The following is a 26,942-nucleotide window of genomic DNA, read 5'->3' on the forward strand; positions in this document are numbered from 1 at the left end:
TCAAGTGAAGATGGTCAGGGCCGAACAAAGCACCGTGGGATACCTTGTGTAGGCACAGAAGATGGTCAGGGCCGAGCGAAGCATCATGGGGATACCTCGTGTAGGCACAGAAGATGGTCAGGGCCAAGCGAAGTACCACGGGGATACCTAGTGTAGGCACATACCTGCTCGACATTTGGTAGGTCCCATCCAGCCCTTAGCATGTCACCTTGCAAGCAATATTAGATGTCTTTTGAATTTTAAAAAAGTTATTGTTAGTATTTATTGATAAACTTTAAATACCTTGGCCGGACGCTGTGGCTCACGCCTGTAATCCCAGCACTTTGGGAGGCCGAGGCGGGCGGATCATGAGGTCAGGAGATCAAGACCATCCTGGCTAACACGGTGAAACCCAGTCTCTACTAAAAATACAAAAAATTAGCCAGGCGTGGTGGTGGGCACCTGTTGTCCCAGCTACTTGGGAGGCTGAGGCGGGAGAATGGTGTGAACCCGGAAGGCAGAGCTTGCAGTGAGCCGAGATCGCGCCACTGCACTCCAGCCTAGGCAACAGAGCGAGACTCCGTCTCAACAAAAATAAATAAACAAATAAAAATTTAAAAATAAATAAATAAATAAATACCAGCAGAATTATTCCATGTGTAATGGTTAATTTATTGATGATCCTGGATAAGCCAGGTATTTCCATTTTAAGAGAAACTGATTTATTGCACTGAACCCATGACTGGAGTTGGTAGCAGGGGGGTTCCCACAAGAGGGGACCCCACAGCATCCTGAAATGGAGCTGGTTTGGGATTCCGAAGAAAGAAGCATCAAACACCACGGTGATCTGGCCAGAGCGTTTATTAGGGGGAACTTATGTATAGAGTGGTGCAGCATGTCCTCAAGACAGACAAGGGAAAAGAGAGGCTTTACCCAGGCTTGCCCATGGAGTGGGTTAGGGTATGGAGTTTCAATTAGGGTTTAAGGAATTTGTCTCAGGGCCAGAACCAGTTTCTCTTTCAGTGTTTTGGGTAACAACCTTGATGCCTTTATCAGTGCCTGAGAATGTTCAAGGGCCCGGTTTGGGTTCAAGCCTGCTGGGAAAACCTGCAGTTGACTGGGTCACAGAGAGGTCAAGATACTCTGTCATTTTCAATCTGAACTCGGAAAGAAAGGAGGTAGGCACTGGGGGGCCCCACTGAACCTCTAAAATCCTGCTTTCCTAAAGAATTTATCAACACCTGGTTTGTTCTCCCAGGCAGTTTTCCCTAGGGCCCTTACCTTTCTTTGTCTTCTATTCTCCAAGATTTGGTTGTTCACAGGGTGGCCTTTAACAGCCTGCTAGTTGTGGCCTCATTCCCATCTCCCTCCAGTGCCATTCTCTCTCTTGCCGTCCTTTCAAACCACTAGTGCTTCCCCACGGTCGGGAAGGGTTGATGTGGCCACTTGGGAGCCCCTTCACTTACTGGAGTCAAGTGGGTCTTGACCCAGCTGGGGACCTCAAGAACCCTGAGTCAGGGATCACTTGAGCCCAGAAGCATGAGACTTCAGTGAGCTGTGATCTTGCCATGGCACTCCAGCCTGGGTGACAGAGCAAGACCCTGTCTCAAATTTTAAAAAGAAAAAAGAAAAAGAATTCTAAGTCAGGTTTCTGGGTTGGTGCTGGTTAGGTGTCTGAGAGGCTCTGAGCACTCCTAGGGAACCAGGGTGGATGTTCTGGCAGGGGGAAAAGGCCGGGTTTGCTTTTGCTCCCAGCACTTTTGGAGAGGCAGGCTCTTCTAGAGAATCCTAGGGTAAGGATGGGGGTGGTCTTAGGTCCTTTCCAAACCACAGATACATGACACAGTAACCGTTTGTGCTGCTTCCTGCTTTTCTGGAGAGCCAGTACTTTTTTTTTTTTTTTTTAAGATGGAGTCTCACTCTGTCACCCAGGTTGGAGTGCAATGGTGCGATCTTGGCTCACTGCAGCCTCTGCCTCCTAGGTTCAAGCGATTCTTCTGCCTCAGCCTCCTGAGTAGCTGGGATTATAGGCGCGCACCACCACGCCCAGCCAATTTTTGTATTTTTAGTAGAAATGGGGTTCACCATGTTGGTCGGGCTGGTCTCGATCTCCTGACCTCGTGATCCACCCGCCTCGGCCTCCCAAAGTGCTGGGATTACAGGCGTAAGCCACCATGCCTGGCTGAGCCAGTACTTTTGATCTAAGAGGGAGCTGATGTATATCAAGGGTCCACTCCTATGTGCTCTCTTATTTTCATCATACTCCTCTTCACTTTAATGATCCCTGTTTTATAGATGAGGAGATTGAGGCTTAGAGAGGTTAAAAACATTCTGTATGGGAAGCTGAGGCAGGAGAATCATTTGAACCTGGGAGGCGGAGGTGGTAGTGAGCTGAGATTGTGCCACTGCACTCCATTCTGGGCAACAAGAGTGAAACTTCGTCTCAAAAAAAAAACAAAACAAAACAACAAAACATGCTGTATATCCTGTCACTTGGTACGTTTCCAAACCAGGACTTAAACCCAGTCTGCAGTCAGCCCCAGTCTCCAGTGTGTCAGAAAAGGTCAGGGACAATTAAGGAGGACTTCCCTTCCACTTTGCCTGGCCCACAAGGGCCTGTATTTCTGCCATCATTCTGTCTCCCACCCCCAGATGCTGTTCACCAGCCCAGGCTTTAATGGGTGTCATTCTCTCTGCAGATCCCAGAAATTATCCATTTCTGCTGTGATTTCCTCATGTCCTGGGTGGACGAAGAGAACATTCTTGATGTCTACCGGCTGGCAGAGCTGTTTGATTTGAGCCGCCTGACTGAGCAACTGGACACCTACATCCTCAAAAACTTTGTGGCCTTCTCTCGGACTGACAAGTACCGCCAGCTTCCACTGGAGAAGGTCTACTCCCTCCTCAGCAGCAATCGCCTGGAGGTCTCCTGCGAGACCGAGGTATACGAGGGAGCCCTTCTCTACCATTACAGCCTGGAGCAGGTGCAGGCTGACCAGATCTCGCTGCATGAGCCCCCAAAGCTCCTTGAGACAGTGCGGTTTCCGCTGATGGAAGCTGAGGTCCTGCAGCGGCTGCATGACAAGCTGGACCCCAGCCCATTGAGGGACACAGTGGCCAGTGCCCTCATGTACCACCGGAATGAGAGCCTACAGCCCAGCCTGCAGAGCCCGCAAACAGAGCTGCGGTCGGACTTCCAGTGCGTTGTGGGCTTCGGGGGCATTCACTCCACGCCGTCCACTGTCCTCAGCGACCAGGCCAAGTATCTAAACCCTTTACTGGGAGAGTGGAAGCACTTCACTGCCTCCCTGGCCCCCCGCATGTCCAACCAGGGCATCGCGGTGCTCAACAACTTCGTATACTTGATTGGAGGGGACAACAATGTCCAAGGATTTCGAGCAGAGTCCCGATGCTGGAGGTAGGACAGGGTGCTAGCTGGTCCCTTTGTCTTCAGGTGATGTGAGGGTGTGGAAGTCATGGGCTGAGAGAGTTGCTCAGGTTCCCCCAGCCTTTCACATGAGCATCACTTGTCATTGTGGAATAAAGTCTGGGTGAATTCAGAGAAGGTGGACAGCAGTGAGATAAGGGAAGGGGACATCCGGATTGCCTTCTTTCTTGCATGTCCTCTACTCCTCAGAAACCCACTTACCCTGGACCCCTGCTCAGCCTCTTTGGGGTGGGCTAGGTTGTGAGTGTATTGTGCAGGAGGAGACGGGAGGGGAGCGGAGCCCACAGTAGGAAAGGCAGTCGGACTGGGATGGAGAGGACCTAGGAGCAGTGCCAGCTGGGCAGTCTCGCCCTCCGTCGTGCTCTCTCTCAGCTTTGATGCATATTGTTTCAGTTTCCCTTCGCCAGTCTGCCTTGCTCTTTCTTCTTTCTTACCTGCTCGCTAATGGTGGAACAGGCTTCCTGCTTCTGTACCTGAGCAGCATGCAGTCTTCAGCCCAGGGGAGTGGTAAAGGCCAACAAGCATCACTGAGCCTCATGCTGCATTTTCGCTGTGCCCTGCAGTCAGCCACACACTTAGCACAATTTCCCCTGGGAGGAGGCAGTTTTCCCAAGAGAGGGTTTTGTGGACTGCTGTGGTCCGTAGGATGCGCCTGGCTCTATCAGTCACTTAGGCTGTGATCTCACAAATGTATTTCTGAGCAGAGCAAGAGACAGTGGGTCAAGCCCACCAGCCTCAACTACCATTAGATTTCCAGGGATCCCTCCACCTTACCTTGGTGCATGTGAGAAATCTCCCCACCCTTCATGCTGAAAGACGGAGCTGTGCTGGAGAGAGAGATTGCCAACTATTTCCAGCAGCCATGAGCTAGATGCTGACTGAGTTCATGTTCATGTTTCTGTTTTCTGGGATCAGGGTGGCGTAGGGCCTGGCCTGGCCATGCCACTTGGAATCAAGCCTAGTGATCCTGGCCAAGGAGGAGAAGACCATTTCTAGGCCACCTCTCTACTCCTGGCCCCAGGAAGTGATCTCCTTTGTTAAGCTGATGAGACTCAGAGGTTGGCAATAACACATTGTGGTTAAGTATGAGGAAGGGCAGGTTTCAGAAAAAAGGAAACAGCTACCTTCATTTCCTCCCTAAACAAAAGTTGTCCCCCCAGTGGGTGTGGCCACACCAGGTTCAGACTTCCCTCTGGCCAAACCTTAAACCTTCTTTTTTAGGGGACTTGGTTTCCCAGTTGGGGGGCCAAGGCCAGACCACCCTGCTGAGAGTAACCTACAGACCTGCAAAGCCAATCTCTCCAGAGTGTTTTGGCCTCTGACCCTTAGCAGAAGGTAGAGACAGCTGTGTGCCCAGCAGGGATGCTGGATGTTTCCACAGAACTGTCCCTGGGGGGTGACAGCTAGGGATTCTGCCTGCCCCTGTCCTCTGTCCACCTGCTATGGGCCATTGATCTCACTTTCACTTACAGTGGGAGTATGAATTTCCCCTTGTGAAGGGGTGTTTGTGAGACCAAAGCTGAACTCTGGGTAATGCTAATATTAGCCCCTGTAACCAATAACCAGTCCCAACCCCCTGTCTGAGAGTAGGATCACAATGGCAAGTGGGGTCGGCAAGACCTGCCTTGAGAGAGTAGGTACCCACAGAGTGGAAGTGGCGGGAAGGGCCACAGCCCTACTGGTTAACCCAGGGGTGTATCATTTCTCCAGAATGAAGGCTTCATTAACCTTCCAGTGGACTCAAAACTTCCACATGAATCCTTAATTTGAATATTCTAAGAGTTTGGATCTTTCTCTGCTTTCTCATTTCATCAGCCTTAGAACTGGTGAATTCTAAAAGCTATAGGCTTTTAGAATATAAGGAAACAAGATTTTACAGTAAATTAGGCTTTGCATTTTGATGAGTTACTTACCAGGTTATATATTAAAGCATTGATACAGAAACCGCATATTTTAAAACCTTACCTCTCTTGGAGCAAATGGTGTTTGTCTCCAAGATACTACTTTTTTTCTTTCATTCCTTCTTTCTTTGCATCTATATTATCTACATTATTCTTTGTACCTTTCCCATAGCCATAGCCCTGTGGATTACTGAACACCAACTGCATAGTATACCTAGTAGTAGCTGGTTACATGCTGCTATGTGCCCTGACCCTACTTAAAATAATAATTTAGGCTATGTGCAGATCATGTCAATAATCCCAGCACTTTGAGAGGTTGAGGCAGCAGGATCTCTTGAGCCCAGGAATTCAAGATCAGCCTGGGCAACAAAGCGAGACCCCGTCTCTACCAAAAAAAAAAAAAAAAAAAAAAATAGCTGGGCCTGATGGCGCGTGCTTGCAGTCCTGGCTACTTGGAAGGCTGAGGCAGGAGGATCACTTGAGCTCAGGAGTTTTAGACTTCGGTGAACTATGATTATGCCCCTGTACTGTAGCCTGGGCAACAGAGTGAGACCCTGTCTCTAAAAAAATTTGTTTTAAATAATGTGATTTTTCCCTGGGCATTTTCGTGGCTGCTAATATTTTAAAGTACGTTTAATTTTTTTTTTTTTTTTGAGAGGAGTCTAGCTCTGTCACCCAGGCTGGAGTACAATGGCATGATCTCGGCTCACTGCAACCTCTGACTCCTGGGTTCAAGCCATTCTCCTGCCTCAGCCTCCCAAATAGCTGGGATTACAGGCACCCACCACCACGCCCAGCTAACTTTTTTGTTTTGGGGGGTTTTTTTTGAGATGGAGTCTCGCTCTTTTCTGCCCAGGCTAGAGTGCAATGGTGTGATCTTGGCTCACTGCAACCTCCGCCTCCCAGGTTCAAGCAATTCTGCCTCAGCCTCCTGAGTAGTTGGGATTACAGGTGTATGCTACTACGCCCCGCTAATTTTGTATTGTTAATAGAGGTGGGGTTTCACCATGTTGGCCAGGCTGGTCTCGAACTCCTGACCTCAGGTGATCCACCTGCCTCAGCCTCCCAAAGTGCTGGGATTACAGGTGTGAGCCACCACACCCTGCCATTGTTTTGTATTTTTAGTAGAGATGGAGTTTCACCGTGTTGACCAAGCTGGTCTTGAACTCCTGACTTCAGGTGATCCGCCCACCTCAGCCTCCCAAAGTGATGAGATTACAGGCATGAGCCACCGTGCCCGGTCAGTACATTTAATTTATTTAAAAAAATTTAATAGACATTAAAACATTAATAGTCATGCAAATGCTTAAGTCATAGAAATATAGAAGAAAAACAGTCTACTGTTTTTTTCTTTTTTTTTTTTTGAGACGGACTCTCACTGTCTCCTAGGCTGGAGTGCAGTGGTGTGATCTCGGCTCACTGCAAGCTCTGCCTCCCGGGTTCACACCATTCTCCTGCCTCAGCCTCCTGAGTAGCTGGGACTACAGGCACCTGTAACCAGCCTGGCTAATTTTTTGTATTTTTAGTAGAGACAGGGTCTCACCGTGTTAGCCAGGATGGTTAGCCAGTCTTGATCTCCTGACCTCGTGATCTGCCTGCCTCAGCCTCCCAAAGTGCTGAGATTATAGGTGTGAGCCACCACATCTGGCCACAGTCTACTGAATTTAACAGGAATTCCAGAACATTTTTGTACCAGCTCTAGGGTTCATGTCTGAGTTTAAAATAGGATGATACAAATCTGAGTTAAAGTGACTCTCCTAGTCAGTTTTAGCTGCTATAACAAATACTACAGATGGAGTGACTTAGACAACATACCTCTATTTCTCACTGTCTGGATACTAGGAAGTCCAATATCATGGTATTGGCGAATTCAGTCCCGGTAAGGGCCCTTTCCGTCTGTATTCTCACATGGTGGAGAGAAAGAGCTGTAGTCTTGGGCACTAAGCCCATCATGGGGCTCCACCCTCATGACCTAATCACCTCCCGAAGGCCATGCCTCCCAGTAGCATCACATTGGGGGTTAGGCCTTCAACATAGGGGTTTTGGGGGAATCCAAACATCTAGTCCATAGCAATAACTAAAATTGTTTACATCTTTATATGCAAAAATAAAGCTTATTTTTATTAGAAAAATATTGCTTGAGGACTTATTCTAATAAAGTAGAAAATTAATTCAATAAAGGGGAAGGAAGGATACAGGACACAACAGGGAAATAAGAAATCAGTGGAACTTTGGCTATGTCTAAATTATTGACATATGGTATCACTGTTGGTGTCTTTTTTTTTTTTTGGTGGGGTGGAGTCTTGCTCTGTCGCCCAGGCTGGAGTGCAGTGACATGATATCAGCTCACTGCAACTTCCACCTCCCAAGTTCAGGTGATTCTCCTACCTCAGCCTCCGGAGTAACTGGAACTACAGGCACACGCCACCATGCCTGGCTAATTTTTTATATTTTTAGTGGAGACAGGGTTTCACCACATTGGCCAGTCTGGTCTTGAACTCCTGACCTCGTGATCCACCCGCCTTGGCCTCCCAAAGTGCTGGGATTACAGGCGTGAGCCACCACGCCCGGCCCTGTATGTGTCTTTAAATTTGAAGCCACAAATCCACATGAACTCAGCTTAAAAAGCTGTTAGGACAGTAGACGAGAAGAGCAAACAGAAGCACATGGAGGGTCCTATCTTACTCCGGTTGCAGACACTTGGGGTGCAGATGTTGATTGAGCCAGAGTGAACACAAGAGAGGAAAGATTTGTACATAAAGGAGCATGGCGCACAGGAAAGGCAGTGAACAGCACCATCCCAGCCAGTTGACGGGGCCTCTGTGAGTGCTGTGCCCCAAGCCTGGACTACTGGTCCCTAACCAGACCTATTCTGGCTTGTGCCCCAGGTCATGCAGGTCTCAGACCTTGCCTTCTCAGGAGGCCTTTCCTGATCACTGGAAGGAAGCTCTGCCCTCCCCAGGCCCTGCTGACTAGCAGGTCACTCATCTGCTTACCTCCCTTTCTTTCCTTCACAGTGTCTGTCATTATATCGAGCACTGCTCTGGTTAGCCTGTTTCCATTCTGCAGGGGAAGGCAGGGCCCTGACCTCTTGAGGCTCCCTCTGGATGTAGTGCTGAGCACTGTGCCCCATCCACAGTGGGAGGCCTGGGAATGTTGATAGAGTGAATGAATGATTCATTGCTGGTAATCTTATTCCTTTGTTTAATTCATTCAGCAGACAGAACATAATCTGTCCTGAGCCAAAGGCTATACTGAGTTCTAGGAATATAGAAATGAACCCTGATCCATTAGAACCCCAAAGTTAACAAGGACCCTTTTCATGCTCATCTTTTATGATTCCTCTTGATAGCTTTTCTAGGCAGGTGATATTACCTCATTGGACAGGTGCAGAACTGAGTAAACTCCAAGAGATTAAAACTGATGCCCAGGCAGACCCAGCTAGACAGGGCAGAGCCCAGGATTCACACCAGGTCAGGGGCACCCAGGTGTGTGTTCCCTCTCCTGTTGGCCCTGCCTCCTGAGGCTCTTGTTTGCTGCATTCCTGGTAGGCAGGGAGGGGCTGGCCACGCTGCAGGGGCTGGAGGAAGCAGCAGCAGAGCACAGCTAACTTGTGCTTTGGAGCAAAGGATGAAACTGATCTTTTCACTGACCAGCATAGGGCACAGGCCAAAGAAAATTTTGGTTACTGTCTTGTGAGCCAGTTGAAGTTAGACTTGTTCTCTTTGGAATAGGTCTTCCTCTGGAGAAATAAAAACACTTGTCTGAAAGAGGCTGTAACTATCTGTGGGCTGTTGGGCAAGGAGGCTTCAGACACTGGCTTTGAGCTTGCTGGGTCCTGGCCCCTCATAGCTCTATGATCATCTCTGCTCCACACTGCAGGCCATGCTCCCTGTTGGTGCTCAGCCCAGGAGCCCCCCTTGGGTCCTAGCCAGACTCCTCTACCCTCATGGGCCTGCTGCAGCGAGTCCAGTGCCTTTTCTCCCCTGGGGGGTCCCTGGAATCTCACACACCCTGCCCTTACAGAGCCTGCAGTCCAGGGTGGGAGTTAACCCTTTCCAGTTTCCCAGAGAGGGAGACCTTGAGTGGAGGGGAGGTCAGGAAACTCGGGGCTGGCAGCATGGTGGGAGGAGGTGAAAGTACAATGACTAGAGCCTTGTGTGCTGCTGTTGACAAAGCTTGAGGGTATGATGGGTGCTGTGTGCAGGGTGTGCCTGAGCAGACCACTCCTGATGGAGTGCTGGGGGAAGTTCAAGGCCAGGAGGCCAGTGAGGGGGCTGATGCACCCATCCAGTGGAGAGGCTGTATTTGGAGGCCCTCTTGAGTGGGAGCAAGGCTATGTGGACGATGAGATGAGGTAAGTGAGATGGAAGTGGCTGTACAGCCATTGAAGCTGAGGCAGGAGGATTGCCTAAGTCCAGGAGTTTGAGACCAGCCTGGACAATATATGTCACAGGTGTCAAGATCTTGTCTCTATCAAAAAAAAAAAAAAAAAAGTTGACGTAGTGGTGCATACCTCTAGTCCCAGCTACTCGGGAGACTGAGGTGGTAGGATCACTTAAGCCCAGGAGGTCGAGGCTACAGTGAGCCATGATTGTGCCACTGCACTTCCACTTCAGCCTAGGGGACAGAGAGACCCAGTCTCACAAAAAAAAAAAAAAAAAAAAAAAAAAAAAAAAGCCATTGGACAGCCCAGGTGGACAGTTAGGTGGAAACACAGAAGGCTCCTGGCCACTCCTTCCATTCTGTGTTTGGGGAAGCACCTGTGCTCAGGTGTGTAACAGCCTGCAGGCCTGGCTGTAGATCAGTGTGCACTGGTATGTGGGGCAGTTGGGGAGGGCTCAGGCTGGGCCGAGGCAAAGCAGAAATGGGACCAGAACAAGAGGTGCAAGCCTGCGGGGCAGCCTCCCTGCCTAGTCAGTGCTGTGCTTTCCTCATATCTTGGCACAGGTATGACCCACGGCACAACCGCTGGTTCCAGATCCAGTCCCTGCAGCAGGAGCACGCCGACCTGTCCGTGTGTGTTGTAGGCAGGTACATCTACGCTGTGGCGGGCCGTGACTACCACAACGACCTGAATGCTGTGGAGCGCTACGACCCTGCCACCAACTGCTGGGCATACGTGGCTCCACTCAAGAGGGAGGTAAGGAAGAAGAGGGGCCTTCTCCTGCCTAATTTCCTTCCCCAGGATGTGCAAAGAGTGAGAGGCCCAGGTGTTAAGACCTGTCCCAGGTCAGGGAAACAGGCTCAGTGAGCAGAATCCATGCTTCTCCAGAGACCCTGCATTGAATGCATTGATGAGGCCCCATGAGGTTCAGCCAGCCCACCTGGGGAGGCTTATCAAGGATCCAGACCCCATTGCTTAGAATTGCACCCCACTTGTGAGTCTCACATGCTGAGACCTTGTCACACCACCTTGGCCCTGGCAAGCTGCTTTAACCTTGTAGTTCAAATGTGGATAGAATATTTGCTCTTTGTGCAGCTGAGATGAGCTGGGACACTTCCAGAAATGTTAAACAGGAAGGGGCCCTGAGAGAGGTGAGGGCCCTCAGTAGCCCAGCTCACTGGCCTATCCTCAGACCTCTTCCCTCTAGGTCCCCTGAAGGGTGGGGCCTTCCAGAGCCAAGAAACACTCGAAGGTTTTATTTTTTATATTAAATCCTATGTTTGAATATTGGGACAACTTGAAAAGAAAACAAAATCATGTGCATCCTATATAATACTTTTATTCCAATTTGAAGATGTTTAAAATTATGTTCATTGTGGAAAAGTGATGTTTTAGGGAGGTGCCTCTTTTTTATATTATGGCTTTGGGGTACTCAAGCCTGGTGTAACAACCAGACATGGGATCCCAGGGAAGGAACAGGCCTTGCTGGCCCCCTATTTCCTGGGTCTCAGCTTCTGAGAACAGGATATGCACCCTGCTAGTACTGGCATAGCATTTGTGGAGCACCTGTTATGGGCCAGGTACACCTTTGGGGATTCCCAAGAGGCAGATGATGGTATGGAGGACAGGTTCTACCTGCACTGCCTCAGGGAGTTTAGCAAGAGCTCTGGCCTTTGTAAGCCTCTTTCCAGTATCTCTCATGACCCCCAATTCCCCCAGGTACTTAGACTTTGACTTCAGGGGGTGAGGGCTAGTGTCTCCTCAATGGATCCAGCTCTTTATCCAGGTCATTCACATAGCCCACACAGATTTCTGTCTCTTGGGCAGCTGTGAGCTGCAAGCTGTGACCTGCTCCTTGCTCTCAGCTTCTTTGAGGAGAAGGAAGCCTCTTTGGAAGGACACTCCCTACCCCCATCCTGGGGAAAGGAGCAGATTTTGCATGGAGAAGATCAGGAAGTCCTTGAGACCAAGCGGACAAGAAGGGCTCTTGGGTTCTGTTCCAGGAAGGGTGATGGGGGAAGCCTCCTAGGTGGGTGTTGTGGGAGGGGCTTAGCAATTTCTTTGTCTGCGGCAGCTGGGGAAGCAGCAGTTCTCCAGTTTGGCCACAGAGGGGCAGCCTTGGCTTTCAACTAGCTGCGTCCTGGCTGCCGGTGTTCCTTCTTTCATGCATGCATTCATTCCGCAACTACTAAGCACCAAGTACCAAGTCCTGGGAATCCAGTGGTGACAAGAAATGAGAAAGACTCCCCACTCCATGGTGTTTACAGCCTTGTAGGAGAAACCACTCTTAACCAGCAAACAAATCAATAAAGTGGTTACAATTATGGTAAGTGAAATGAAGAGGGGGCTGAACTGAAGCATTTCCAGGGAGGGGGCTCTGGTAGGATGAATCTAGAGGGACTTTTTGGGGAATGTCCACCTCAGGAGATGTCAGTTAGACCTACCATTTACAGAGGGAGGAAATGTTACTGGGAATGTGTCCTCAGTTCTTATCTTTTTGGTTAAAAGACTTTAAGCAAGAGACATGCATTAACGAAGATAAGTGTAAGGCAGTTTATTGCAAAAGTGAGAGTACATTCTGAAGGCTGAGGCAGAGCACGCTGCTCCAGAATAAGATCGCCCCGACTGGCACTGGGAAACCTCCCTTATGGGAGGTTTAATGATTATGCATAAATGGGCGGGAAGAGGTGTTACTCATAAGCATGTTTTGTTTGGGTGGTCTAGCAGTGCATGCACTGTGGCTCTACATGCTAGTGCATTTATCACGTCTCATTAGCATCTTAAATCTTCACCGAGGAGGTGTGTTTTTTACCGTTACAATGAGCAAAAGTTACTTTCAAAGCAAGCAAAACTGGGGCAAAATATACAACACAGGCTCCTTGGGGTGGAAAGTCCCTTGTGGGGTTAGTTCCTATTTGAGCTGGATAAGCTCAACTGAAAGAGGGGTTGGGGCTTTTGAAACCCCAGGTGTGGTTAACATGTCTCAGAGGTCATAGTCCCTTCCGGGCACGCTAGGGGCTGAGGCCGACCTGGAATCCACTTCCCTGCTCATAGCTAACCATCTGCCTAGTCTAACAGAAGGACCTTCCAGGGCAGGAGACGGGCTCACAGCTTTTCCTGAGCAGAGGAGGAAACATGGGGCATGCTTGTAGGAAAAGAAAGCCCGAGGATCAAGAGCAGAGCAAGTGAGGCTGGCCCTGGGTCATCGCGTGGTCTGGGTTGAAGGCAGCAGTAACCTGTGCTGACACACAGCTGTGGAGCTGGAGGGAGATGGGAGGGTTCAGAGTGTAGTGTGGAGGTAAACTGATCAGGCTTGCTGATGGACCAGATGTTGGGGAATGAAAAAGGATAGGTCATGTTGGCAGGGCACGGTGGCTCACGCCTGTAATCTCAGCACTTTGGGAGGCCCAGGCGGGCAGATCACCTGAGGTCAGGAGTTAAAGACCAGCCTGGCCAACATGGTGAAACCCCATCTCTATTAAAAATACAAAAATTAGCTGGGCATGGTGGCGGGCGCCTGTAGTCCCAGCTACTCTGGAGGTTGAAGCAGGAGAATGGCGTGAACCTGGGAGGCAAAGGTTGCAGTGAGCCGAGATCACACCACTGCATTCCAGCCTGGGCAACAGAGCAAGACTCTATCTGAAAACAAACAAAAAACCTCACAGGATTGGTACACTGAATATTACAAAAAACCGATGAAAGAAATAAAAGAAGATGTGAATAGATGGAGAGACATACCAAGTCCATGGATTGGAAGAGTCAAATAGTAAGAATGTCAGTTCTTTCCCAACCCAATTAATAATATATATATTAATACAGTATTCCTTATACTGGTATAGTATTAATACAGGAATACTAGTATTTCTATCAAAACTTCAGGAATGTTTTTTGTACTATTAAGGGAAAATGAAAATGGAAGCTGAGGTTTGGATATGCCCCTAGGCCAACTGCCTCTAGCCATGTAACTGAAAGTTAAGCTGTCCTCCCTCAGTGTGATAGCATTACAAAGAAAGCTTATGCACAGTAGGGAACAATATACTTCCTCATTCATGCTTTATAAACTGTACTGTAACTGCTGTGAATTGGGGCTTCATACCACTTCCAGTTTGGGTTTCTTGGTTCATGAAATCTTTTACAGGCACAATAAGCTTTTTAAAATATTTTTATTTGTTTATTTTTTGAGACAGAGTCTCACTCTGTCACCCAGGCTGGAGTGAAGTGGCATGACCCTGGCTCACTGCAACCTCTGCCTCACTGGTTCAAGTGATTCTCCTGCCTCAGCCTCCTGAGTAGCTGGGATTACAGGTGAGCACCACCATGCCCAGCTAGTATTTATATTTTTAGTATCATGAGAGTTTCACCATATTTATAGCCCAGGCTGTTCTTGAACCCCTGGTCTCAAGTGATCTGCCTGCCTTGGCCGAAGTGCAGGGATTAGAGAAGTGAGCCATTACACCCAGCCTAAAATTTTTTTTTTATTGCCGGGTGCAGTGGCTCATGTCTGTAATCCCGGCACTTTGGAAGGCCGAGGATGGTGTATCACTTGAGGTCAGGAGTTCAAGACCAGCCTCACCAACATGGTGAAACCCCGTCTCTACTAAAAATACAAATATTAGCTGGGTGTGGTGCTACACACCTGTAATCCCAGCTACTCGGGAGGCTGAGGCACGAGAATCGCTTGAAGCCAGGAGGCAGAAGTTGCAATGAGCCAAGACTGTGTCACTGCACTCCAGCCTGGGTGACAGAGTGAGACTCTGTCTCAAAAAATAATAATAAAATAAATTTTAAAATAAGTAATTTTTTTATTTTGATTTGATTTTACTTGTGACAGTGATGTAAATGAGATTATTCTGAAATTTATATATAAAGGCGGAGGAACTAGAATAGCTCAAAGAATTTTGAAAAAGAACAATAAAATGGGAGGAATCTGCCCAATTTCAAGATTACTACATAGCTACAGTAATCAAAGCTGTGGTGTGGATAGAGTGTTAGACACATAGATCAGTGAAACAGAATGGAAAACCCACAGACCCGGGTAAACATGCCCAGTTGTGTTACACATGATTTTGGACAAAGGTGCAGAAGCAATAGAGTGGAGGAAAGATATCTTTCAGCAAATAGTGCTGGAGCAATTAGACATCCATCAGCAAAAAAATGGACATCAACCCAAGTCCCATACCATACACCAAAATTAATTCAAAATGGCTTATGGAGTTAAATGTAAAACCATAAAACTTCTAGGAAAAAAAAGAAAATCTTTTTTTTTTTTGAGACTGTTGATTTTTAATATTTTCTTTAAAAAATATAAAGGAAATTAACTCTGTGGGTTAATACAATTCAGGGAAAGAGGGAAAAATGGAATTTCAGAGCAAAGGTTGTTTAGGTTATCACATTCCCACACTCCCAATACCTATAAAACAAGAATTTCACTCCATGACACAGAGGAATATTGAATGATAGCCCAGAAATGTTGATAGTTGAGGTACTGAAACTAACAAAAGGATTTTGGTTGTCCTTGGTTATTCTGTCCTGTGATGAATAAAATATACACCAAAGGACAGGTAAGGAAAACTTATAGCAGAAAAAAGACTAAATGTACCAAACACAGCAGTACAAACCACTCCTTGGCAGAAGTGTGCTTCTGAAAGAATGGGGCAGTAATCAGGTAGCTGAACTAGTAGGCTACTGTCACTCCCAGCCCATCCCCAAATAAATAGTGTGGAAGTGTAATGGTGTAGTAGTATTTGATTCAACAAGGAAAGTCTTTCACCCCTATTCAAGGCAAACATTGCCATGGCTAGATGAGCCCTGGCAGGTAATAAGACAACTGTAAAGCCAGGCGCGGTGGCTCAAGCCTGTAATCCCAGCACTTTGGGAGGCCGAGACGGGCGGATCACGAGGTCAGGAGATCGAGACCATCCTGGCTAACACGGTGAAACCCCGTCTCTACTAAAAAATACAAAAAACTAGCCGGGCGAAGTGGCAGGTGCCTGTAGTCCCAGCTACTCGGGAGGCTGAGGCAGGAGAATGGCATGAACCTGAGAGGAGGAGCTTGCAGTGAGCTGAGATCCGGCCACTGCACTCCAGCCTGGGTGACAGAGCAAGACTCCGTCTCAAAAAAAAAAAAAAAAGAAAAAAAGAAAAAAGAAAAAAAAAGACAACTGTAAAATCACAGGTACTTCTAGTTTATCCCCAGTTATACCGAACTCCCACATTGATGTCATCTTCTCTCATCCCAATATTTGTTCACTCTTTTATTTCCCCAAGGTGCGAAAGACCTTGGGGAAATAAAAAGATCTTTCAAATAATATGCCCTTCTCCATCTTCCAAGCTACGTAATACTTCAGTGCTGTTCTAAGTTCACTGACATTCCATCCAGTTCAGTTTACTTCACTTATTCTAACTTCGATTGTGATATATAAATCCTGACCTCCAAAAGAAGTGTCAGATGAGTCTCTCTCCCTTGGCCCCAAAGTTTTGTGGGGTTTTCCCTTTTGTTTCTCTCTAGAATGGAACTGTGTTGCCCCTAGCTACCTGGAGATTAGAAAATGTATTTGTTCTTGGGAAAAAAAGACTTGAATTTTACCAAGTTTACCTAAATTGGTATCTTTCCAATCATCTAGGCTGGATATTGCCCACATCTAGTAGGCAATACTCACTTTAGTTCTTTGCAACGTATGAGGCACAACATACATATAGTACACCAAGCACGTGGTAAGTTAGAAATGACAGGAAAGTGCTCCCCAAAGCAGTGGGAGAGGCCATGTGGTCTCTTACATCCATTCAATGTACATTCTTTTCCCTGGAGTATGTTACCCACCCTTCTCAGGAACAACAACCAGGACGAGGGGGAGTATGTGTCAAATAAGTACAATCATCACTGCACTGGTGCCTGTAATCACCCTGTGCACACAGTGAGAAACAGACATTCTGGAAGGGATTCTTGATTCTCCCACTAACTGTCCGCTGGACTGGTCACTAGCTCTGGAAGGTGCTCCAACAATGGTCACTTCTTGTGGAGAACACACACCAGCATCACAGCGCTGGGTTCCCATGGATGTCACGACTTCCCAGCTGTCGATGATAGGGTCATAACATTCAATGCTACTTAGCAGGGAATTACCATCATATCCTGCAGTTGCATAGAGTCTCCCCCAAAGCACTGTGGCCCCTACATTGCATCGTGGAGTGGTCATATTGGTGACAGTTGTCCAGGAATCAGTGAGAATGTTGTATGCTTCAATGGAAGAAAGGTGGGCTGTACCATCAAATCCCCCCACCACATAAATATGGTCATTCAGCAGGGCTACTCCCGCACCAGAACACTCGATGGCCATTGATGTAACATTAGTCCGATGTCCTGTATGAGGGTATATTTCTCAACCGAATTTAAGATATTCAAGCCGTCATACCCTCCTAGACAGTGGATCACTCCGCTGGCCACTACGGGTCCAGCACCTTCCTGGGCTGTCTGCATATCTCCCAGCATGCTCCACTGGTCAATGTTTGGATCATACCACTCCATACTGGTGTGACACCTGCTTCCATCAAAGCCTCCAGAGACATAGATCATATCTTCCCGGGTGGTGGCTCCAGCAAGACCTTGTCAGACATTCATCGGGGTCACAGAATACCAGACCCCATCCTCATCTGCTGTGTAGTCTAGACATTCCACTGAACTAAGGCAGGAACAGCCATCATAGCCACCAATAATGTAGATTCGGTCATGTAGGGACACTGAGGCCACATAATGTCTGTTATGAGTGATGTTTGGCAAAAATCTCCACTCCTGAGTCTTAGGGTCATATTTCTCTACCACATCAATGGGAGACTGCTGGCTTCCGAAGCCCCCAGCCACCAAAAGCACTTCATTGGCTCCTAGGTGAACCCTTGTCCTGGGTCCCTGCATCTGACACTGAAGTTCAGGCCTCAGATGAAACTTCTTTGCTTCATCCACCAGATCCCTGCATTGTAAACTACAGCGGATGAAAGGCTCAGCACCTATTACATCTGTGATATACCTGGGGGTTAGCAGGGGCATCCGCACATACTGTAGCAGGTTAGGCAAGGGTTTTTCCTGCTGTTTCTTGACATGCTTCAGGCAGTTGATGACAGCCTCAAAGACCGGCTCTTCAGAATCCACCTGAATTTCATCGCACTTGATTAGCTTTTCCACCCCTCCTTGACTCAGAAGAATGAACTCTTCATGCTATATCACTTCAGGAAAATGCTTCTGGCTGCTTGCATCAGGTCAACACAATTGGGGTTTTAGCAAAATCCCTAATAACCCAGGCAATTAGAAGGGTCCAACTGACTAAGAACTCACAACAGGCTTGTTTTACACTTTCAACTGAAGCAGACAGGTTGCAGGAAGCAGTTCTTGTGCATTCTCCACTGTCACATGTACTGTTTCTGTGTGCACAAAGTCCGATAAAATGTCCATGGTAGAGGCAGTCAAACCTTGGATGTCAACATAAGGTTTCCCCTTCTGTGAAAGCTCACTAGTGAACATGGCACAGAAGTAATCACTACAGGCAACCAGCACAATCCAATGGGCAGGGAAGTCTTTCTGCTCTACTCTCAATGTCACATCATAGGGTATTGCTTTTCCTGAGGGAGTTCATTGAATTGAGTATGGATTTAGCATGAGTATTTGTCATTATGTCTTTGGGGGCCATAATGCCTCCCATAAAGCAGTGCAGAGAAAGAACAAAATGGGTCCTTGGATTCTGCAACTCTGCTCCTGAAACCACACAGCCTCGCCAGGGCCCATCCCCAGCCTGTGAGGGTGGAGTGGGGCATGGGGCCAGCAGGCAACTCAGAAGGAGCCGAAGCGTCGCCACCATCGCCCACCGCCCCACCCCCTGGGCGCAGAGGCTCTGGAGCCGTCTGGGTCTGGTCCCTGCAGCGGCCGCGTGATGTGATGACCAGAAGAAAATCTTGAGGATCTAGCTAGAGCAAGGAATTCTTAGACTTGACCCCAAAAGTATGAGCCATAAAAAGAAAAATTGATAAGCTGGACTTCATCAAAATTAAAAAATATTTGCAAACCACCTATCTGACAAAGGACTAGTATTAAATAAATACATACATAAACAACTCTTAAAACTCAATGAAAGGTCAGACGCGGTGACTCACACCTGTGATCCCAACATTTTGAAAGGCCAAAGTGGGTGGATCACGAGGTCAGGAGTTCGAGACCAGCCTGGCCAACATGGTGAAACCCCGTGTCTACTAAATATACAAAAATTAGTCGGGCACAGTGGCACACGCCTGTAATCCCAGCTACTTGGGAGGCCGAGGCAGGAGAATCGCTTGAACCTGGGAGGTGGAGGTTGTAGTGAGCCGAGACAGTGCACTCCAACCTGGGCGACAGAGTGAGTGTCCATCTCAAAACAAAACAAAACCTTGGCAAAATACTGCAAATAACCCCATTAGGAAGAGGGCAAAAGAAGCTGGGCACGGTGACTTACACCTGTAATCCCAGCGCTTTGAGAGGCCGAGGCGGGTGGATCACGAGATCAGGAGATTGAGACCATCCTGGCTAACACAGTGAAACCCCGTCTCTACTAAAAATACAAAACATTAGCTGGGTGTGGTGGTAGACGCCTTGTAGTCCCAGCCACTCGGGAGGCTGAGGCAGGAGAATGGCGTGAACCCGGGAGACAGAGCTTGCAGTGAGCCGAGATCATGCCGCTGCACTCCAGCCTGGGCGACAGAGCGAGACTCTGTCTCAAAAAAAAAAAAAAAGAAGGCAAAAGAGTTGAAGAAGCATTTCACTGAAGAGGATATACAGATGGCAAATAAGCATATAAGGAGATGTGTAACATTATTAGCTATTAGGGAAATGCAGATTAAAGCCACAGTGAGAGAACTACCTCAGGATGACTAAAATAAAAAGTAGAAAATACTGGTGACTGTGCAGGGAAACTATGCTCATGCATTGCTGATAGGAATGTGAAATGGTACAGCCACTCTGGAAAACAGATCTGGCAGTTCTTCCAACTATCATGTGACCCAGCAGTTACCATCCTGGGTGTTTATCCCAGAGAAATGAAAACTACTCTGTATGCGTTAGCCAGGCATGGTGATGCGTGCCTGTAATCCCAGCTACTTGGGAGGCTGAGGCATGAGAATTGCTTGAACCCAGGAGGCAGAAGTTGCAGTGAGCCAAGATTGTGCCACTATACTCCAGCATGGGCAATAGACCAAGATCCTGTCTCAAAAAATAAAAAAATTAAAAAAAACTTATCTGTACATGAAGATTAATAGTAGCTTTATTGGTAATAGCCAGAAACTGGAAACAAATCAGATGTTTTCAGCAGTGAATTGTTAAACAAGCTGTGGTGGATACACATGGAATACTACTCAGCAATAGAAAAGGAACTAACTATTGGTACATGTTGAATACCCCTTATCTGAAATGCTGGGGACCAGAAGTGTTTTGGATTTCAGATTTTTTCAGATTTTGGAATCTTTGCATTATAGTTACTGCTTTAGCATTTCTTATCCAAAAGTCTGAAATGCATTTCGTTTGAGTGCCATGTATGTGCTCAAAAAGTCTCAGATTTTGAAAGTACTCAACCTGTACATGCAATAACTTGGTAGAACCTGGGTTGGGGTAGAAAGCCAATGTCAGAAGGTTGTATACTGATTTAATTCAGACAACACTCTTGAAGTTACAAAATGGTAGAAATAGAGAAGAGATTGGTGGTTTCCAGGGCTTAAGGAAGGGATTAGGGTAAGGGAGGTGAGTGGGTGTCACCCTAAAGGGCAGCCCCTTGGGATCCTGGTGACACTGATATAGTGACACAGGCTCTTACCATTGGGGAAGGAAGGCACATGGGACCTCTGTATTGTTACTTCCAACTATACGTTACTCTACACTTATCTCAAAATTAAAAGTTTAATTAAAAAGAAAAACCTCAGCTGGGTGTGGTGGCTCACGCCTATAATCCTAGCACTTTGGGAGGCTGAGGCAGGCAGGTCATGAGGTCAGGAAATCGAGACCATCCTGGCCAACATGGTGAAACCCCGTCTCTACTAAAAATACAAAAATTCGCTGGGCTTGGTGGTGCATGCCTGTAATCCCAGCTACTTGGGAGGCTGAGGCAGGAGAATCATTTGAACCAGGGAGTCGGAGGTTGCAGTGAGCCGAGATCACGCCACAGCACTCCAGCCTGGTGACAGAGCGAGCCTCCGTCTAAAAAAAAAAAAGAAAACCCCCCCAGACCCTTACTGGTGATAGGAGAAGACCCAAACCAAACCCTTGGTGTGTTTTCTTCCTCCCCACTGCTTTGTCCACCTCTCTAGACTCTTGTTTTGTCACCCGCATGGCCTCAGTGTTAGTGACTTGCCCGGTGACATAGCTCTGGAGGCTGCACACCCTGAGGGGCTCCTCTACCCTCAAAACACCCAGGGCCTTGCCTTGGGGCCTTCTGTTGGCCTGCTGGGTGTGAGGGGTGGGTTCTCTTACCTTGGGGCCAAGGTAAGAGGTTCCCGTGATGGGGGCAGGCTGGGCCTGTAGAGATAGCCCACCAGAGGGAAGGTAAAAAGCCCACAAAAGATTCAGGACCAGGATCCAGAGCCATGTGTATTTTTCTCCCCACATCATAAGTTTGATGTCAGATATTTACAAACAGATTTTGAAAGCAGGGTCAGCAGGCCCGGAGGATTGCATGTCCAGTGGGAGTGGGGGAGGGGTGCAGGCCACTGAGGGCAGGTCAGCAGTCCCCAGGGTTCTGTGGCTTCTCCCAGACTGGCTTGAAAAACATGCTTTTATTTTCTTGGAGTTCCCCCAGGCAGATGTTAACTTTAGGGGCAAAGGAAAGACAAAGGTTACATTTCATCTGAGTCTATAGATGTATCCCCTATTGGGAAGAGGTTAGAGGTCAGTGACAAAGACAGTATGTCCCGTGAGAATCGAGGGAGGATTCTTGTCTGTATGTGAGGAGTAAGTGGGAAGTGGTGCAGCCTCACAGTGTTGTCAGGCAGGTGTGGGGTGGTGATTGGCCTTGACAGAGCACCCAGCCACGCTTCCTCACTGCCCTCTCACACCATTTCTCCTGGTGGCTCCACACAGGTGTATGCCCACGCAGGCGCGACACTGGAGGGGAAGATGTATATCACCTGCGGCCGCAGAGGGGAGGATTACCTGAAAGAGACACACTGCTATGACCCAGGCAGCAACACTTGGCACACACTGGCTGATGGGCCTGTGCGGCGCGCCTGGCATGGCATGGCAACCCTCCTCAACAAGCTGTACGTGATCGGGGGCAGCAACAATGATGCTGGATACAGGAGGGATGTGCACCAGGTGAGTGGGGCCGGGGGCTGTCCACGCCCATCATCATTCCCAACCCTCTCAGTTGTTGTTGATGGAAAATGTAATTGAAACACGTGCCTTTTTAAAATCGACTATTTTTCAAAGCAGTTTTAGGGTCACAGCAAAATTAAGTGGAAGGTACAGTTTCCATACACCCCTTTTTCCCTGCATACACATACAGCCTCCCCACTGCAGACCTCTCGCTCCACAGGGGTGGATAGGTCACAGTTGTAGAAACTGCATTGATGCGTCACCATCAACCAGAGTCCACAGTGTTCACTCTTGGTACATTCTGTAGGTTTGGACAAATGTCACCATGACAGTATCATACACATACACATCTACCTTTGCTTATTATTCTTAAAAACTTTTAGGCCGGATGTGGTGGCACATGCCTGTAATCCAAGCAGTTTGGGAAGCCAAGGTGAGAGGATAGCTTGAGCTCAGGAGATTGAGACCAGCCTGGGCAACATGTTGAAACCCCATCTCTACAAAAATACAAAAATTAGCCAGGTGTGGTGGTGCATGCCTGTAATCTCAGCTACTTGGGAGGCTGAGGTGGGGGGATGGTTTGAGCCCAGGAGGCAGAGGTTGCGGTAAGCTGAGACCACACCACTGCACTCCAGCCTGGGTGACAGAGCCAGGCCTTGTCTCAAAAAAAAAAAAAAAAAAAAAACTTTTAGAGTCAGGCTGGTGGCACATACCTGTAGTCCTAGCTACTCAGGAGGCTGAGGTGGGAGGATCGTTTCAGCCCAGCAGTTGGAGTCTTCATTGAGCTATGATCACACTACTGTTCCCCAGCCTCGGTGACAGAATGAGACCCTGTCTCTATTAAAAACAAAACAAAACAAACAAAAGAACAAAACTTTTATTATAAAGTTAATATAACCACATTGCAGGAACTTTAAAAAATAGAGATGGGTGGCCAGGCATGGTGGCTCACGCCTGTAATTGCAGCACTTTGGGAGGCCGAGGCGGGTGGATCTCTAGGTCAGGCATTCAAGACCAGCTTGGCCAAGATGGTGAAACCCCATCTCTATTAAAAATACAAAAATTAGCCAGGTGCACTGGTGGGCGCCTGTAATCCCAGTTACTTGGGAAGGCTGAGGCAGGAGAATCGCTGGAACCCGGGGGGCGGAGGTTGCAGTGAGCCGAGATCGCACGACTGCACTCCAGCCTGGGCAACAGAGCAAGACTCCGTCTCAAAAAAAGAAAAAAAAATAGAGATGGGTGAGGAAAAGCATTTATAATCAGGCCCCTGAAGCACTGTTTTTCCATATGACCATCTTCAGTATTGACCGTGTATGTTTTCTGCCTGAAAGCATCCCGTTCTGAGCTCGGCACAGTGGCTCACGCCTATAATCCCTGCACTTCGGGAAGCCAAGGCAGGTGGATGGCTTGAGTCCAGGAATTGATACCAGCCTGGGCAACAGGGTGAAACCCCATCTCTACTAAAAATACAAAAAAAAATTAGTCGGGCATGGTGACTTGCACCTGTGGTCCCAGCTACTTGGGAGGCTAAGAGAGAATCACCTGAGCCCAGGAGGTTGAGGCTACAGTGAACCTCAGTGATGGTACCACCGCACTCCAGCCTGGGCGACAGAGCGAGACCTTGTCTCAAACAAACAAACAAACAAACAAAAAAGAGCATCCTATATCCCATTCTGCTTCTCTCAGTGACTTTTGTCCTGGGCATTTTCCAGTTTAACACTCAATCTTCATAATCCCCTCTTGTGTCTGAGTTTTAATTATTCCAAATAACACAACAAGTAACAGTTGCTTTGTTGGACTTTTCAAGTATTTTGGATTATTTCCTTAGGTTCATGCCATAGTTCTCAAAGTGTGATTCTCAGACTAACAGAGTCTGCATCACCTGGGAACGCTGTGTGATGAAGCACCTCAGACCCACCGATTTAGAAGCCCTGAGGGTGGGGCTTGGCAATCTGGGTTTTAACAGGCCCTCTGCTTGTGAGATCCTCCGGACCAGCACATTCGTTTTCTATTGCTGCAGTAACCTATCCCCACAAACTTAGCAACTTAAGATAAATGTATTCTGCATTCACAAGTCCTCTGACAGGGCCTTGCCAGGCTAAAACCAGGGTGTGGTCAGGGCATCTTACCTTTGTGGAGAGCCTAGTGGGGATCTGCCTCCTTGCTCACCCAGGTGGTTAGAAGAATTCAGTCCCTGGCAGTTGCAGTCCCATTTCCTTGCTAGCTGTCAGCTGAGGGCCTTCTTGGCTTCTAAAGGTCCCCACTTTTCCTGGCTTCGGGGTGCTTCATCTTCAAAGCCAGCAATGGGAGGTTGAGTCCTCCTCACTTCTCAGCTCTCTCGTCTGGCTTTACCCTTCCTTTCTTTTGAGATGGAGTCTTGGTCTGTCACCCAGGCTGGGGGGTAGTGGTGCAATCTCAGCTAACTGCAACCTCTGCCTCCTGGGTTTAGGCGATTCTCCTGCCTTAGCCTCCTGAGTAGCTGGGAGGACTGCAGGTGTTCGCCACCACACCTAGCTGATCTTTGTGTTTTTAGTAGATGGAGTTTTGCCATGTTGGCCAGGCTGGTCTCAAACTCCTGACCTCAGGTGATCCATGCACCTCAGCCTCCCAAAGTGATGGGATTACAGGTGTGAGCTACCACCCCAAGCCTCCCCTTCCACTTTTTTTTTTTTTTTTTTTTTGAGATGGAGTCTCGCTGTGTCACCAGGCTGGAGTGCAGTGGTGCTCTTGGCTTACTGCACCCTTCGCCTCCCGGGTTCAAGCGATTCTCCTGCCTCAGCCTCCCGAGTAGCTGGGGTTACAGGGATGTGCCACCATGCCCAGCTGATTTTTGTATTTTTAGTAGAGACGGGGTTTCATCATGTTGGCCAGGATGATCTCGATCTCTTGACCTTGTGATCCGCCTGCTTTGGCCTCCCAAAGTGCTGGGATTACAGGTGTGAGCCACTGTGCCCAGCCTCTCCCCTTCCACTTTTAAGGGCTCATGCAATTGGATGGGTCACCTGGAAAATCCAGGAAAACTGCCTCATCTCAGGGTCTGCACCTTTAATTCTTTTTTTTTTTTTTTCTATATTCTCGCACCCTCGATCCTATCTGCAAAGCCCCTTTGGCCACTTAAGGTAGCATATTCTGGAGATTAGGAACTAGACATCTTTGGGGGCCACTATTCTGCCCACCATAGCTAGAGAACCAAAAACGGCTAATCAGTTGATAAGATTTTCATGGCTCTTAATACTTATTGCCAAATTCCTTTTCTGGCATGTCAGACAGATACATAGTAGTATGGCTTTACCACACCCTCACCAGCATTGGGTTTTGTGATTTTTCTTCTCTGCAGTGGTTGCTAGTTAATAGTTGGAAAATTTGTCTCTGATGTTTTGATTTTGTATTTCTTGAATTACTAGTAGGTTGAACATTTTTCCATGTCTTTGTTTACTGTTTTGGACAATTTTGAAGACAAGAGATTGTTGATGTTGATTACTCTGCAAGGAATTACTTCCACTTTCTGTCTCCTCCCCCTGTCCTGCTGCCTGTGTTGAGTGCTGCAGGTGAGATTGAAGACATTTCAGTGGAGTCCCTGTTTCTCAGGCAGCTTCCGTTTCCTGGAGGGGAGAGAAGCAGTGCCCTCAGACATGGGGAACAACCACATGCTGATGGGGGCATAGCCACACACTTGAGGGCAGAGACTGGCTTAGGGCCAGGTGGCCTGAAGGAAGGGCTAGGCTCAAGCAAAGCCAGAGGGAATCGGATCATTCTAGGGGAGGGCCCAAAAGACAGGCTCCTGCAGACTCAGCCATCCCTGAGTGAGAGAGCAGCAGCCTAGCCCATGGGCAGGATGTTTCAACACTGGCCCTGTGCCATCCTTCCAGGGGATCTGACCTGTCGGAATGGTGGGTAACTGTGGCCACCTTGGTCAGTGGGCTTGTAGGGGAGCTGGCAGCCTTGTCCCAGCGGGTGCTGGGCTTTATTCTGGCCTTGGCTTTGCAGGTGGCCTGCTACAGCTGCACGTCTGGACAGTGGTCTTCCGTCTGCCCACTCCCTGCTGGGCACGGTGAGCCTGGCATTGCCGTGCTGGACAACAGGATCTATGTGCTAGGTGGCCGCTCACACAACCGTGGCAGCCGCACGGGCTACGTGCACATTTACGATGTGGAGAAGGACTGCTGGGAGGAGGGGCCCCAGCTGGACAACTCCATCTCAGGCCTGGCGGCCTGTGTGCTCACCTTGCCTCGCTCCCTGCTCCTCGAGCCGCCCCGCGGTACCCCTGACCGCAGCCAGGCCGACCCGGACTTTGCCTCTGAGGTGATGAGTGTGTCTGACTGGGAGGAGTTTGACAACTCCAGTGAGGACTAGGCTTCCCGTGCCTGGTGTCAGAGGGAAGGGCGGCTGGGGCTGCAGGGCAGTGAAACCCACGCAGCCTAGGCCACAGCACTTTACTCCAGGGCAGGGCCCCCTGCCCCTGTTGGCCACAGCTTGGGGGCCCTGCCCTCTTTCTTCACACCAGCCCCTTGGCCAGCCTGCCGCAGGCATCTCAGGGCCGTGCAGATCCCAGCCTGTGGATTACATCACAGCAGGAAATGCTTCTGAAAGGCTTTGGTCTTCCTCAGTGAGCCCTGGAGGGGTTGGCCTTCTCTTTCCTCCCTGCCTAGATCAGTCCTTATCCAAAGGGACCTGGGAGCTGACAGCCTGGGCAGGGGGGCTGAGGTACGTGGCAGCCCTCTTTCTGTGAATGGGGTGGGCCTGTGGGAGTAGCTGGGGTTGGAGGATGAGAGCTCCTGAGGGGCAGAGGAGCAGAGATGCATCAGCTCTCCTGGGACTGGCTCTGTGATAAAAAGACCCCTCCCGCTGGGTTTTCAGACCCCATGTTGTTGATCAATGAAATAAAGCATCTTACAGAAGGTGTTAACTGTT

The 26,942-nt window shown here is 48.5% G+C and overlaps 1 protein-coding gene and 1 pseudogene across 1 annotated transcript in view; one reads left to right on the plus strand and one right to left on the minus strand.

The window, feature by feature from the left end:
- The window catches only part of KLHL22 (kelch like family member 22), a 53,613-nt gene extending 26,671 nt beyond the window's left edge, over window positions 1–26,942 (plus strand). Inside the window, exons 4-7 of the mRNA XM_007974982.3 lie at window positions 2,679–3,397; window positions 10,279–10,471; window positions 21,798–22,031; window positions 26,019–26,942. Of these exons, the coding sequence (XP_007973173.1) occupies window positions 2,679–3,397; window positions 10,279–10,471; window positions 21,798–22,031; window positions 26,019–26,384 (1,512 nt within the window). The 3' untranslated portion in view covers window positions 26,385–26,942. The remainder of the gene's footprint in view (window positions 1–2,678; window positions 3,398–10,278; window positions 10,472–21,797; window positions 22,032–26,018) is intronic.
- LOC103222973 (uncharacterized) lies at window positions 12,918–17,378 on the minus strand (annotated as a pseudogene).

The sequence above is a fragment of the Chlorocebus sabaeus genome, chromosome 19 (genome assembly GCF_047675955.1).
Source record: "Chlorocebus sabaeus isolate Y175 chromosome 19, mChlSab1.0.hap1, whole genome shotgun sequence".
In the NCBI taxonomy this organism is placed as follows: Eukaryota; Metazoa; Chordata; class Mammalia; order Primates; family Cercopithecidae; genus Chlorocebus; species Chlorocebus sabaeus.